Here is a 14,384-nt window from a genome sequence, read left to right as displayed (position 1 = left end):
AGGATTGCCATCAACCAAAACACCTCCCTTGTATTCCACTTGGTCTGGAGGACTCAGTCCACCGAGCTGGCCCCAATCAGCTGCGGGCGAAGGAGATGCCATATCGGATAAATCGTCGGCCACATCCAAGTTGCCATGGTCGGTTGGTTCTCTAACATGTTGTGAAGGGTGGGAATCTTCACCTCGACCATACAATATCAGAACGCCTCTGTTCTGTTCTTGGCTGATGGGATATTCGCTAATGTATCGAACACCTTCGCGCTCAACGTGATGTTTTGTAAGCTCCCGAATGGAAGGCCATTCCAACAGCAGGCCTGCCAGAGTCGTATGGTTGATTGGAATCGCGGGCTCACCAGGGGGAACGGGTGGGCCTGGCTCTACCTCCATCTCTTCCTCAGCCATCATGCGCAGTGGCATAGGCTCTGAGGACGGGTGATCGCGATGGGCGTCATTGTAGCATCGAACTGCAGAAGCGCCTTTGTCAAAGTAAGGCGATGTTGGCGGCCGCGTGCACTCACCCCCCACTGGCGATCCAGCCTTGGCAGCTGATGTCGCAATATCCTTAGGCACGTGGGACTCCGTCTTGTTCAATCTCTGATTTGCTGGCTCCAGTTGGGATATAATCGAGTCAAGCGAAGTCTGAGCAGAACTGGGGCCTTGTACAATGTCGGCTTGAGCCTGATCCATCCTGTTAAACGTATTAGAGTTTTCCTTCAAAGTCAATGAGGATTTCCGCGAGACATACAGTTTTGGTCTGTGTTCGCTGTATATGCAATTCGCCCTCATTCTTTTGCATCTCTCACATGGCACCACGCCGTCGCACCTGACCTTCAGCTGTCGGCACCTGTTGCATGCCTGTCTCCAGTTAGAACTTGCTCGCTTCCACTCCCAAGACGCTCATACCTGACTAACTCGCTTCCTTTTCTTTCTTGCCGACGGATGCCCACCAGACAAGGGTTCAAAGGTGTTTAGGGAACAATCTTGAAGCTGCTCGCGGGACGTCTGACGGGTTACGGAAGTAGGCGCGCTATAGACATCCGGGGTTGGGGGCATAGAAGGCGCGTCTTCGTAATTCATGTGTTGCGGTGTATTATCTGGGTATGCGCCGGGCACAGCAGGAGTTAGGAGCGAGGGAGCTGGCAGATGTGTTGAAGACGTTCCTTCTGGCACATGGCCCGTTGATTTGGGTCGACATCCATCCTCGGTAGTATCTCGTTGTATAGGAGGATCTCTTGAGCCGCACGGAGGACGTTGCTGTTGGTACTGCCGTAGCAAATACTGATATTGTGGCGGGTTTTGGGGCTGCTGTTGCTGTCGGAGATGAACTAGAACGGGAGGGTAAGTATCGAGTTCACGATAGTGGCGATCGGGATTGCCATGTAGTTGCGCAGGTGCGGCGTGGGAGCATTTCGGCAGAGCTGATGACAACGTTAGACAGACCAAGGCGGGCAATGCTGAGGAGACCTAGAAGGGAGAAAAGAAGGGGTTTGTAAGACAGTACCAGTTGGAAATGAATATTGGATGTTGGCCATTTCGAAATCAGGCTGAGAACTTGTGGAATTTGGAGAGGTGCTGCGTCATGCGAGCCACCCGGCTGCCTTGTCAGGCTGCACAGCATTTTAAGTCAATGTCCTTGCTTTGTATTAGACCGGGGAAACCGGAGGGACGGGATTGACCCCTCGTTTGCAGAAATTACGTACATTCTGCTATCAAGGGGATGATGTTGATTTTCCTTTCTGCATCCATGGAGGGTAGCATGGCCGCGTGCTGTTGGTTGCTTGTCCGAATCCATATTCGCGCACTTCTGCCCCATAAGGCAAGGCGACGTCTCAGAACCCACAAAGCGTGGGGTGTGCCGTTCGTGCCTCGAATGCCATTTCAGCTCCAAGCTTGGACCCGCGCGACAGGGGTCTTTGATAAGTGGTCTCGCCACACCCTGTTTGTGCGGACGGTCTTCTACAATACATAACCAGGATGCTGAACAAGGTTGGCGCACGGGGCTGTTAGCGGCATGGTGTTGCCTCCAGGTCGTCATGTATACAGTGTCATCTATCAACGGTAATGCCCCCCTTGTCCCTGACATATTTCGCTAGCGGGCATTTGTCATTAGCAGGTGTTCATCGCGATAACAACCGACGCTGGGCCTGTAGGCGGGCGGCGGGGTACAGACAAAACGCACTAGCCGATTTCGATTGAGCAACATCGCAGACGTTTGTGTAGACGTTATCTCCAAGGGATCAAGACATGAATCCAGCCAGCACGAGTAATGACATACGTAGCATCTTCGGCGATGTGTGTACTTCGATACACGTTGCAGTGAAAGGTATATTACTTAATACCACCGCATCAAGTTAATAGAATCAAAAGAAGCTAGATCTTGGAAGTCGGAACTAGTATCTTCTGTATGAACTCATAAAAATAAGAACAGCGTCTATGGCGGTAATCTGTGCTAACTACACAACCAACTGCCCAGGTCCATCCGGGTATTTTCTCATCTCAACATTCTCCAAGTCTCGATCCTTACACCAGATTCCTGAAGCTTCTCCGTCGAAGTTCAGCTCCAATGGCTCCTCCACCGCTTGCCGCAATGAGAGCAATCAGTCTCGGTTTCCACCTCAGTCTTCATTACTTTGTACAATTCGTTGTGATCCTTCAACTGCTTCTTCAACTGGCCCATTTTTAAAACTTTGCAGACAGCTTCCAGTGCCTTGTCACGTTTCCCAGAGGCTGGTGCAAGGCACAAAATGAGAGTCTCCAGTAGGGGCTGTATGTCCGCGGGCGCAAGTCTTTGGAAGTAATCCACTTCGGTCTGTATAAGATCCAGGATGACATCCAGACAATTTTCTGTGGTGTAGTTTATTCCAGGAACTATGCCACCTTTCAAAGTGTATGTAGTATGCAGACAACCTGGCCCAAGGTAGATTGCCCTGTCTGTAGTCTGGACACACACTTTGCCATCCTCCAGCTCCTCTACTGAGTCCCGGAAGATATTTCGGGAATTTCGATATTTTTTCCAAACGGCGAGGTTGTGCTCAGTTGGAGGGTATAGTGCCCAGATTTTGACGCATCCCAACCCAAGAGCTGTTACAACATGATTGCCTTGGTCTACTCACCAGATCAGCCATTCAGTCATAACCAATTTTTAAGATCAGCTTTCCTACTCACCAATATGCAAGTCCGTCAAAGTGCCTGGGGGTGTTATGTTGCAAGTACTTTGCATTCCTGATTTAGTTAACTCATCATCAAGAAAAGTAGGCCTCTTTACCCATTGTCCGCAACCAATATTCATTGCATACTTCGCATTGGCCGGGTCAGGCCTGTAAAGCTGGTGCACAACATCTGCCAACATAGGAGGATTTTCTGGAGCCTCCGGTTTATTGACAGAGTAAACTTTCGTCTTGTATATATTGAAGTCGTCCAAAGCGTTATTGAAAATTTGTTCATCAGTAATCGCTGCATTCCGGCACTGGTTTGCGGGGAACAAATAAGGACCATTATAGGCATATGGTATCCTGTCTTTAATCTCCAGGGTTGAGAGGCCACCTGCTTTCATGATCGCTTGCTTGAATGGAGCTGCCATCTGGTGATGACTAGGGTCTGCAAGGAAGTTCGCAACTAATCTGTGCATCTCGAAGACCTCCTCTTCTTTGTGGCTTTTGTCGTGCGTCCCGACATGTCTCTTGAAGTGGCCTTTCACCGTCTTCATGCAAAAGAAGCATTCAGATCCGGATGGCATGCTGAGTTTTGGGGGCAGGAAAGCAAGTATGGCTAGTAGATCGCCGTTATGGATGGTGAATAGGTCTTGGAATGACTGGCAAAAGGGCTGGCAAAAGGGCTGGCAAGCGGACTGGCAAACGGGCTGGCAAATGGACTGGCAAACGGGCTGGCAAATGGACTGGCAAACGGGCTGGCAAATGGACTGGCAAACGGGCTGGCAAATGGACTGGCAAACGGGCTGGCAAATGGACTGGCAAATGGACTGACAAATGGACTGGCAAAGAAGAAGCAATGTTTCATCTCCCTTATCCCTTGCAACTTCCTTGGATTGTTGACTACCTGCTCCATCGGCCTGTCGTGCCAGTTGCAGACCGGTGAGGCTGCAGCTGCCTAGACATGGGGATACTATCCGTATCCCCGCGAGAAGCCCTGGGCTCTCTGCTCAGACGAGGCTGTTGGATCATCCCAAACCGTCCCCATCCCAGCCAGCCATGGCTGCATTCCGTTCTCTCGTACCCTGCAACTACTTCCCATTCGCAAACCTGCATTGCATTCGCAGGGGTCTAGAGAGAACGTCCAACAAGTCGCGCGTGCTACTGCATCCGTCCTTTGCCTCAAAAGAGAATGGTGATCTTTTACAATACAGCCTCGTCGTTTCACGGTCTATTCCTTCTTGTTGTCACTACGAGTTTAACCTACATAGAAAACATCTGGAGTTCCAGGACAACGACTTCATCAACTTCGAGTTGTTGAAGTTCGTTGTGGGGGGCCGCTAGTGCCAGGTTTGCATTAGGCTGATCGGAGGTACGTTCTAAGATTAGCGGCTGAGGGAACAGGGTTGCAGAACCAGGCAGCAGGGATGTCGCTGATCTCTCCATAGCCAACGCCCTTGTCATGCCCCCGTCCGGTTATTTTCCCTCTCGACCCCTGTCAGGTTCTTTTACCCTCTTGTCCCCCGTCAGGCTTTTATACCCTCCTGTCCCCCGTCAGGCTTTTTTACCCTCCTGTCCCCCGTCAGGTTTTTTACCCTCTTGTCCCCCGTCAGGCTTTTATACCCTCCTGTCCCCCATCAGGTTTTTTACCCTCTTGTCCCCCGTCAGGCTTTTATACCCTCCTGTCCCCCATCAGGTTTTTTACCCTCTTGTCCCCCGTCAGGCTTTTTTATCCTCTTGTCCCCCGTCAGGTTTTTTACCCTCTTGTCCCCCATCAGGTTTTTTTTCCCTCTCGACCCCCGCTATGGGCAAGTATCCTCTGAAAGAGCTATCGTCTGAGGTCGACCAATTTCAGAAAGGTTTAATACACCTCACTGGTTCTGTAGCTGACCACCAGTATTTGATCAAGACAATAGGAAATTGGAAAAGGAGTCTGGAGATTACTGTCTGGTTTCGCTTTACCTCCGATCAATTGCGTTCGAGAATAGTCGAAGCGAATCATACAAATCGGTTGCGAAATCTTTTCGTATTTATATATCAAGAAACTGAAATCAAAAAAGACGACGAGGAGCAGCGAAAGAGAAATCCTGTTATACGATCGGAGCTTAAGAAATTCGGACTCATTGAACTGGTGTTTCTCGGCATAACGCTCACTGTTCTTCAAATCAAACATCTTACCGATGATGAGATCAAATTCATTCACGAATTTCTTCGGCAATGTATAGAGAACAACCACCTTGAGCCCTACTTGCGCCAGGAAAGATTTGTCACGGCTATCAAGAATGCGCATGTCATTGATCTCGTGGAGCAAGACTTTTCAGGTATGTTTTTGTCTGCTGAAAGTGAAAACCCTCAATCTCACCATAAGTAGACTTCCAGAAATTTAAGAAGGATATAGAGGCTCGAAACAATGAGCTTGCCAGCAAGAAGAGGAAAAAGGTGTCAGATAATGATCCAGGTACATCCGTTCTCATCATTAGTTGAGAGCATCGATGGTTAACACGTTTAGTTGGCGAATCTCTGCGCGCTTCATCTGTTAGTGCCGATGTGGCAGACGATGATAACACCTGCTGCTTTCACCATTTCCTCGCATCGCTTGGGTCCGCAGAAGATGAAGAGACATCATTATCTTCGCATCTCCCACAAATTCAAACACATGTGCAACAGCCAGCCAGTGATGAGAGTCACATTGAAAATTGCAGGAGCGAAGAAGACAGCCACTCAACAACGGAATTTGGGGAGGAAAGGGGAGGACAATGAGAACGTAGCGAACGAAGGAGACATCTACGCAGCCCAGCCCTCGCAGAAGAGGGCGAAAACGGTCGTCGAGTCCCATGCCGAAGCGCCAATCGCTGGAAACACAGGAAAATATCATCAAGAGCGGCCAACTCCAAATGTCGGCCATCTCACTAGTGTCACCCAAGGTACGTTCGACCTCAAAAATCTTTTCACATATACTGAAGGCCCAGAGCGCAGAGAAGTTTCAGAGCGTCAATATGCCATTATTCACACCGAAAAAGCTATAGACTACTTAAACAAAAAAATGTCCGACTTATTGCCGATTGCAGTTCTCGCCAAACCTATTCCGACACACCAGTATTCAAGTTTAGTATTTTTTCCACCTAAAGACGAAGCCTTTCGAAACCTTTTTGAACAAAATCTTGTTGATTCACATCTTAAACAAAAGCCTTATCAACAAGGTATATTCACCCTTGAAAGCTTTCTCATATACACTAACTAAGCTGCAGGCATTGAATGGAAGGACATCCCTCAATCCGCTGAAAAAGTCTGGAAAGACAGAGGGAAAAGCCTGGAAATTGCAATGGGTACAATCGGTTCCCTCTACCCACATGCAGCGTTGGCAATTCTTCCCGACCTCCCGGGGCCCAATCATCTTCGTGTGATTCTTTATCAAGACATGACCATGTTTGGAGCCTTGGACGAACTGCCCACGATTCACAACAATTAATCAAGTTTTAGCCACACAAATCCGAGAATATTGTTCTTGAAAAAGGCTGGGAATGCTGATCTGGAATTTTCGCAACGGGAAATCATTTGGCTTGTCAGGATGCTTCTTGTTTTCATCGGGTATACAATAATTTTTGATACAGCCTTGGTCCGACCACCTGTAATTTGTTGTTGCTGTGGAATAGTTGGCTCGCAGAGATGCCACTTCAGTGGGTTTCAATGGAACTAGGAGCAATTCGTCATTGGGAAGACGAAACTCCAATGTATCGGATAAATATAGCTCTGGTACGATACACTCAAGTCCAAGAGTCGAAATAAGATCATGTTTGTTCAAGTAGTCGCGGACTTCCAGAAAGAACTGAGGGTCCACTTGACTCAGGTCAGGCGCTGAGCTTTCACGGAGTTCGCAAGGAACCCAGCCTTTTTCTTCGTTGAACATGATCTTCTGGGCACAGACTCCGATAGAGTCGAGCGTATTGTTCGCAATTCTTTTTGTCCAATAGCAACGACGTCCATCGAAGGTTTCTGTCTGTCCAACCAGATTGAACCCGTCCGGAACTTTGAAATGGCTGTGCAGAACCCACACGGCAAAAAGATCTTCGACTCCGAATCGTTTAAAGAGCAGTTCTAACTGCAGAGTGTGCTCCTCAACTTTCTCTTGAACCTTGAGTAATACATCGTCGGTAGGAAGCTTGTTATAGCTAAAAACATTAGCGATTGCGTTGTGAATCAAGGATCGGGAAGCATACTCCTTACGAGCCTGTACAAAATGTCCACTTGTGAGCGGCTGCTGAAGTACAGGAATCCGATCGTGGCAAATCTCGCGTGAACCCTTATCCAAAAACATATCTAGTATTAAGACCCGATGTGTATGGGAAACGAAGTTAAATGACGCGATTTAACGACATACGATCATAGGATATGTGTCGCATACAACAGCCGTGACAGTTGATTCAATAAAGGTACCATCGTGGGATGAAGGAGTGGAATTTTTTTGGGAGGTCGGGGGGCGGAGGTAACGAAACCAAGTAAGCGGGTCAGCACGTGTCATCAGACTTAGGGTATGATATCTCCCAAGCGGCACGGGATTTCTTGCATATCGGGGCCCTGCATATCGAGGCCAGAGCCAGGTGATCAGCTTGAGCATATGGTTGATAATGTGATCATCCAGTAATTCCCTCATACCCCGCGCAGTGTCGGTTCATTATCGACCATGACGTCATGTCGGCCAATGATCATGTCACACGACGACTACCCTACACCACTGGTGCCAAAAGGGAAAAAATGCTTCATTGAGACATTAGTTTCAAACAATATACCCGTTGACTGGCAATTCTCCCGCTCACTCGCATGATTATTATCGATGAGGTATTTCGACACTTCCTACGTCTGCTGATCATATGAGGAATATTCGAGCAGCCATGGAACTACCCTGAAGTATCGTTGGCGTTCGCATGCGGGCCGGCACGAGCCATTTTGCATTAAAAGCTTTGACGTGCATTCGCGTACTTTCTTCTTGAGAGGTCCAATGCCCTGTAGAAAGTGATTGTGCAGACTATGACGTTACTTCAGACCTGACGGTTATTGACAGGATACCTGACGGAGCGGAACGGGACGTCTATATCTTCCAGGAGAAAGGTATTTGGGAAATTGGACTTTGTTTGTGATGCATGTTGCTACAGTGCTGAATTTCACACTCTTTTATTATTATTATTATTTTACGCGTTTTGTGAGCATGAGATCACACAATGGATGAGATAAGATGAAATCATTTGGAGGCGACAGACAGCCGACCCCTCATTTACCCCGCCCATCCTCGAGCTACTGACGGATTCAGGATAGCGTCTGACTTGGCCTCCCTTGATTGCGAAGTGTAGAGCCGTATGACTTCATTGCGACTGCCCTTTAGAGTCGAAGATGTGGCATAACTCTTCGTTGTTATATCGCGAAGCCAGTCGGCAAACAGCATCGTGGTCGATGGAATCGATGAATGCTTGCTTCTGGCTGTGGAGTTGCTCAGGGGTGGGAGGATAGTGATCGATCGCAGTTGGATGCCTTTCGTGGAAAAATATTCGAAATATTCGGGACACTGGGCGCAATGCGCTAGCGAACCAGTTGAAGCATGACATTGATGGCATAATAATGGGATACGTGTTTGGCGTCAAATATGACGGACCGCGATGTTTTTTTCTTCGGCTAAATCTCGGCTAATAGCTACTCGCCCCCTTTTTTTTTCCCTCTCATTTATTAGTCATTCATGGAGTTGTCCGATCATTGTTTGATAACCCAGGTAAGTTTCAACGCCGTACATTTTCTACAAGCTTGATTTTATAAAAGTCCGAGCTTTGCTTCGTCTCAACGAAGTTTCCGGGTTGATACACCAGAACGGCGACATGTGTAGTGTAGACTAAAGAGTGAGGACCTCGAAGTTTTCAGCTAACCAACATGCAGGTTCCTTTGGCAATTCGGAATTACCTGAAAAAATTGTCCTTTCGTTGGCGCAACACTCTGGTCAAACAATTTATGAAAACTCATTCATTAAAAAAACAGTTTGGAACTTCATGGTCTTTAGTGCAAGCGTGCCCCGTCAGCGCGGCTGTACGTGTTTTTGGCGCGAAACGGACACGACGTGGAGACTGGGGAATTGGCGATGAGGAGTCAGCATGAAGCTCCAGCAACTTCAGAGGAGCATTGTTACGGCTGGTAGTATTTCGAACCCTCATCAACATGAGAGTCATGTTCAAGAAACTATCTAGATCCAATGAAGAGGTTCTGACTCTGTTTTAATACCTAATCTCGCGCTTCTACTTGATCTGAATGACAAAGAAGCCGGATCGCGTCGTAGCCAAGATGCCGTACGCTGCCCCCGAGAGCCCCGGCAAATTTATCTTGATGTTTTTCCTGCAACTTCAGCACGTTGTAAAAGTGCGACTCGCGTATAGCGCTGCAACCTAATACTCATTCCCGCATCGGACCGTCTGAATGGGTTATAAACAGCTCTCGCCTGATAGTGCTATCTGGGCCTAGAGGTGACGTACATTGCTCTGTTGTGAGTCGAGACCTCTCCCTGGGCCATCTCGGACCAGCCAGGTCAACTTCGACTTGCTGTTGATGCGCCTGCGCGTTTAGCAGCTGATCCCCATGGCCAAGTAGGGGGGAGAAAACTGCGCTAACATGACGAGGTACCACTTGCCTCCATGGCTCACATCTGGTGTGCATGCCAGTCCCCATTCGGCATGATGGGGAAGATCTACATATGGAACACGGGAGGTGGGGGCGGTCCGCATTCAGGGCAAGCATCCGGCGCCGCCGTTCGGACCCTGTTGATGACCATTACTGCTAAGTATTTAGCTACCACGGCATTTGGAAAATGTAGCGAATTGAGCGACAGACGAGATTATCCATGTCTCAGTATCCACGCTTGAATATACGTGCCTCTACTTCATATCCCGGGGTACCGCCCTCTTGCTGATTCCTCGTCCAAGAGTTTAGCCAATTACCGTTGCTGTTATCTCAAGACTACTTTATGCAGGGATGTGCCAAGCTTCATGCATTCGCTAAAGCCATAAAGATGGTGTCACCAGACAGGGAAACCTACCCGGGAGGTCAAAATCGAGCCAGAAACAAGCCCCTTTCTGGTTTGGCGCAGTGAGAGATATGATTGAGCAATTGAAGATGCATTGAGTTGCAAGGGGCGACATCTACCGTCCTCTTTGTTTTTGCTTCTGGTGGTTCACACCCACGTGTCTCGAATGGCATGTTTGACTTATATAGTGGGAGTGCCCAGCCAGCATGTTTAGCTGTCTATCACCATTGCTGCATTATTCCATTCTCAATTTCGAACTTGTCTTATTCTCAAAGCTCCTTTCGTAGACAACCATTCCCTACACAAACCCTCACCCTAAAGTTTCCTTCCGACTCAAGGGTATCAGATCTGCCTCAACTATCTGGCACTGTTGAGTCGCACTTGAGATCGGCCATCCTCGTGTACGACGTCAAGATTCTTGCGCCAGCACTCGAAGCAAGCGCGAACGCCACATTAGCTCCGACAAGAATCCTCTGCCAGCCCCTCCTCAGGGCCAATTCGGTTCTACTACAACTGAGTCACAATCGACTGTAAAGTCCATCACAGCTTCAGAGGGCTCGCCACAACCTTCGCCCCAAAGCCTTCCCCGAACCACTGTCGTGCGTGGCTTTTCGCCTTCCCAGATCCCTCCTCCTCAAACTATTCCTGGTGCTGCTCAATCATCAGACGCAATTCCTGAGCCCAAGTCGTCGCCTGCTGCCAAGGTGGTGCAACCAAAGAAGCCCGCTCGCTTTGCGCTTGATGGCTCTTGTTTGTCTAGTGAACAGGACCAGAGCCTCAGGAACAGCAAGCCCATCATTCCCATCATCAAGAAGCCCGTGTTCCAGATCGGTGGCTCCTCTGAAGAAGACGGCTCAATCAAGAGCGCCATGGCTTCATCACGACCTGGCTCGCTGCTCTCTGCACGCAAGAAGCAGGCCTCGTTCAGCAACAATGTCATGACACGAACAATTGATGATGAGGCAGCTGTTGACTCAGACACCGACGACTACATCGACGAGAGCGCCATCGATGACGATGACGACTCTTCGGACTGGGAGGACTCGATGGAAGAGAGCGGCAAATCCAGCATGGACGACAAGTTCCTCCAGCGAGTGGATTCCAAGCCCAACTTGACCTCGCGACGATCGCTCATTACCCTCATGCTTGCCCAGAACGATCGCGCACGCACTCTTGGTAACCACGCTTCTCAATCGACTTCAGCTATTCCACGATCTCGTATGGCCCACGGCCCGTCACTGGGTGCCTCACCCAATGACTCTGACGATGCTCCTCTGATGATGAAGGGCATGCGTGGACCCGGTCTTAAGCCTATCCATCAAGTCCCTAGGTCTAGTGCTCAGCCCATCATGACCGGTCCCAACCAAATCCAGTCTCAAGCTGCGTTGTCACCTCGCACTACTCGTCGCAATATGTTGGCGACTGAGTTGACTGAGTCTCTTCGACGTCACCTCCTTTGGGAGCGACAACAGAAGTCGTCGACAGTCAATGCCGTCCTCAAGCGACACCATACATCACATGATGTGGCCAATTTGAAGCAGTACCCGGAGAGGCCTTGCATGAAGAGCGAGCATGTGAACTCGAGCAGCCAGAGGCAGTACTTTTCCGTTGAGGCCAACCGCGGATACCACTCCAGCGGATGGTGAATATTCACAGATCTATATTAATACAAATTGTACATAAATTTCGATAGCAGGGCAAATTGCATTGAATGTCTAGCTAGCGACCTTGATACTATCTTCTTCTGCTGATAATAATTTGGGATGCATCTTGGGACTTTGATGCCAAGGTCGGCGCTCTTCTACCGTGAGCTGTACCACGGAAGCTTGAAACGAGGAAGTCGTGGTTGAGTTACTCCAGATAGCCTCCTCATATACTTCAAGCTGGGTCGACCCGGGTGAGAATGCTACGAGTCAAGAATGAGAATGTTCCCAGATAGTAATTGTATACAAATCACTACGGTGCAGCAGGGACTTCAATAAAAGCTGATTGCTGTTGCGTAGTGTTTCGAGAGGAAGGGCTATCGTTGCATGTGAATTAGCAGCTGCAGCGATTATGCTTTCTACATCTCTACGCTTTCAATTGAACCGGCCGTTCGTCTCTCCGTGTCTCTCCATTGGGCTAAGCGAAATAGTAACTGCCTTCGGGCTCCGTGGGCTCAAAGCACCCAAACAGCTATTGAAGTCGTGCTTTCGGCCATCATACAAGTTACTCCACATCTGAGACGATCAGGTCGGAAGCACCCCTACCCTGACTGACGATAGCCGGAAGAAGAAACCAACCCACGGGCCTTCGTTACAGGGGTCCAGGTCACTGACCATCGAGGACAAAGAGTGGGGCGTAGTAATGGATAAGGTGTTCGCAGGCATGCATAAATGAGATGCAAAACTCTAAGCAAGGGTACGTTCAACCGAAGGGGAAAAAGAAAGAAAGGCAAGAGTACTAGTGCTAAAAGTAACTACTTAAGAGGATGGACCACCGAGGAGCGAGCAAACTCCATGGCGACTGCATCGATATCAAGCCAACACTACTCCAAGACTTACCAAGCCTCTGTTCAGAACCCTTTGATTTATTATCGTTTCTTTATCAAATTTGCGCATTATCTAATATCGGGACGAAAAGAAACCACTGGCGTCTGAAATCTCGTCAGAAATCAACCCGCGAGCAAAATGTTCAAAGCTTTAGTGACAATATCGGCTTCATTATTGGAAATCCTGAAACATATGTTGTTAGAACTCTCCTACCTCTTGAATTTTTGCAACCAGGAACGGCGATCCGAGGAAATTGAAAATTGCCACTGTATGTATTCTTCTAACTGAGGATTATCAGAGAGATAACCGAGAACAAAGCATCAAGCACACGATGTCTTGTTGCTATGGAATCAGGCCTTTCCCGTACATCAGAGACGCTAGCACTTTCCGAGGCGCCAGGGACACCAAATTTTCCCCAATCATCAGTCATTATAGCTTCCTCACAGACATCAAAGGCCCCAGTAACCAGAGTACTGGTTGTTCCTCGCGGAGCTGAGCTTGAAATCAAAGACGAAGGGTGTCATATATCTCCTGTACTATCATGTCTGGACAGTAACAGAAAGACAAGCGAGAACAAGGCATCAAGCTCAAAAGGTCTTGTTGCTCTTGAGCCGGAACCTTCCCAAATACCAGAGACTGGAGCAATGCCCGAGACGACAGGGAATCCAGCCCATCCTCACACTTTAGAGGCTCAAGCATCTGGGATATCAGTTGTTCTTTACAAACCCGATCCCGAACAGGCAACTGACGCCGCGGATTGGCAGACGCCTCCGACAGTGGTGGTGAACCCTAAGCTTACATGGTATGATGGTAATATGATGGAGCTCGAAATGCCATCTGAGAGGGTCTTATATGGCACTGAAGCGGTTTCGGATTTTCCGGGAATCAAGGCTTTTGTACCTATTGATGGTTCTACTAAAGCACCTGGAGATATCAAACTTATAAGTGTGACGCAACTATTTTACCATGAAAGTATTTCTCAAGGTATTCGAAGGAGTTTGGCGACTACGAATGTCACTATGGAGAAGTTTAGTAAGTGGGAAGAAATTAAATCTCGTATAGGGCATATTTAGTCAGATACAAGTATCTAGTTATTCGTACCTATCTTCGCATCCTACCATCGTTATATACATAATCTTTCAGTCGCTGAGTTCAAAAAGAGTGTATTGTACAACCATTCAGCAACATCTTCCAAAACAGAGGCGTACTAACCAGCAAGCACATAGATAGAAAGTCTGGGAGAGGGCATTGTACCTATGAGACGAGGTCGAGGCGTGCTGCAGAAACGGCAACTTCAACGGCGTTGCGGAGAACACCCGAAACCCACGATCAATGCTGCCAAACACTCGGAAGCTCCAGACTCTGCCCACAATCGGAAGACCTATAGAAACAAGATTGTTGACGTGCCAGTTAGGAGACTAATAGTGACGAACCCAAGCATAAGAAGCAGCCAAACGAGAGACATGCGTTAGCTGACTGCAGGCATTACGTCAAACTGAGGATCCATAGCGATGCCGGGAGATATACTCAAGGGGCTAAATGGGCTAATAGAAATGGCATTGGTTGGTTTACTCTATCCTCGGCGTTCTATCAACAAGTATCGTTTGACATATGATGGAATAGCGCATGTTACTTCGGTTGTGCAGTCCA

The 14,384-nt window shown here is 48.5% G+C and overlaps 7 protein-coding genes across 7 annotated transcripts in view; 4 read left to right on the top strand and 3 right to left on the bottom strand.

Moving 5' to 3' along the window:
- Positions 1-1,727, bottom strand: part of FOXG_12561 (uncharacterized protein) — a 3,863-nt gene extending 2,136 nt beyond the window's left edge. The window contains exons 1-5 of the mRNA XM_018392372.1: positions 1,701-1,727; positions 1,502-1,607; positions 904-1,418; positions 746-855; positions 16-688 (exon numbers count right to left, since the gene is read on the bottom strand). Of these exons, the coding sequence (XP_018252020.1) occupies positions 16-688; positions 746-855; positions 904-1,418; positions 1,502-1,532 (1,329 nt within the window). The 5' untranslated portion in view covers positions 1,533-1,607; positions 1,701-1,727. The remainder of the gene's footprint in view (positions 1-15; positions 689-745; positions 856-903; positions 1,419-1,501; positions 1,608-1,700) is intronic.
- Positions 1,728-2,554: 827 nt separating this feature from the next.
- FOXG_21004 (uncharacterized protein) lies at positions 2,555-3,736 on the bottom strand (the record flags this gene model as incomplete). Its single annotated transcript, XM_018401335.1, has 2 exons — positions 2,555-3,105; positions 3,166-3,736. The coding sequence occupies 2 exons, from the start codon at positions 3,734-3,736 to the stop codon at positions 2,555-2,557; spliced, it is 1,122 nt and encodes a 373-aa protein (XP_018252019.1).
- Positions 3,737-3,788: 52 nt separating this feature from the next.
- Positions 3,789-3,983, top strand: FOXG_21003 (uncharacterized protein; the record flags this gene model as incomplete). Its single annotated transcript, XM_018401334.1, has 1 exon — positions 3,789-3,983. The coding sequence occupies one exon, from the start codon at positions 3,789-3,791 to the stop codon at positions 3,981-3,983; it is 195 nt and encodes a 64-aa protein (XP_018252018.1).
- Positions 3,984-5,805: 1,822 nt separating this feature from the next.
- Positions 5,806-6,618, top strand: FOXG_12560 (uncharacterized protein; the record flags this gene model as incomplete). The annotated part of the gene is made up of 2 exons (XM_018392371.1): positions 5,806-6,073; positions 6,398-6,618. 2 exons carry the CDS (start codon positions 5,806-5,808, stop codon positions 6,616-6,618), a joined length of 489 nt encoding a protein of 162 aa, XP_018252017.1.
- On the bottom strand, positions 6,057-8,076 carry FOXG_21002 (uncharacterized protein). The gene is made up of 3 exons (XM_018401333.1): positions 7,964-8,076; positions 7,367-7,904; positions 6,057-7,318 (listed from the first exon to the last, which is right to left on the bottom strand). The coding sequence occupies exons 2-3, from the start codon at positions 7,462-7,464 to the stop codon at positions 6,619-6,621; spliced, it is 798 nt and encodes a 265-aa protein (XP_018252016.1). The 5' UTR covers positions 7,465-7,904; positions 7,964-8,076; the 3' UTR covers positions 6,057-6,618.
- Positions 8,077-11,072: 2,996 nt separating this feature from the next.
- On the top strand, positions 11,073-11,882 carry FOXG_12559 (uncharacterized protein; the record flags this gene model as incomplete). Its single annotated transcript, XM_018392370.1, has 1 exon — positions 11,073-11,882. One exon carries the CDS (start codon positions 11,073-11,075, stop codon positions 11,847-11,849), a length of 777 nt encoding a protein of 258 aa, XP_018252015.1. The 3' UTR covers positions 11,850-11,882.
- Positions 11,883-13,078: 1,196 nt separating this feature from the next.
- FOXG_21001 (uncharacterized protein) lies at positions 13,079-13,945 on the top strand (the record flags this gene model as incomplete). The annotated part of the gene is made up of 2 exons (XM_018401332.1): positions 13,079-13,766; positions 13,878-13,945. The coding sequence occupies 2 exons, from the start codon at positions 13,079-13,081 to the stop codon at positions 13,943-13,945; spliced, it is 756 nt and encodes a 251-aa protein (XP_018252014.1).
- Positions 13,946-14,384: the final 439 nt, after the last annotated feature.

Source organism: Fusarium oxysporum, chromosome 3 (assembly GCF_000149955.1).
Source record: "Fusarium oxysporum f. sp. lycopersici 4287 chromosome 3, whole genome shotgun sequence".
Classification (NCBI taxonomy): domain Eukaryota; kingdom Fungi; phylum Ascomycota; class Sordariomycetes; order Hypocreales; family Nectriaceae; genus Fusarium; species Fusarium oxysporum.
Note: the sequence above shows the minus strand (reverse complement) of the source record. Positions and strands in the feature narration are given on the sequence as shown.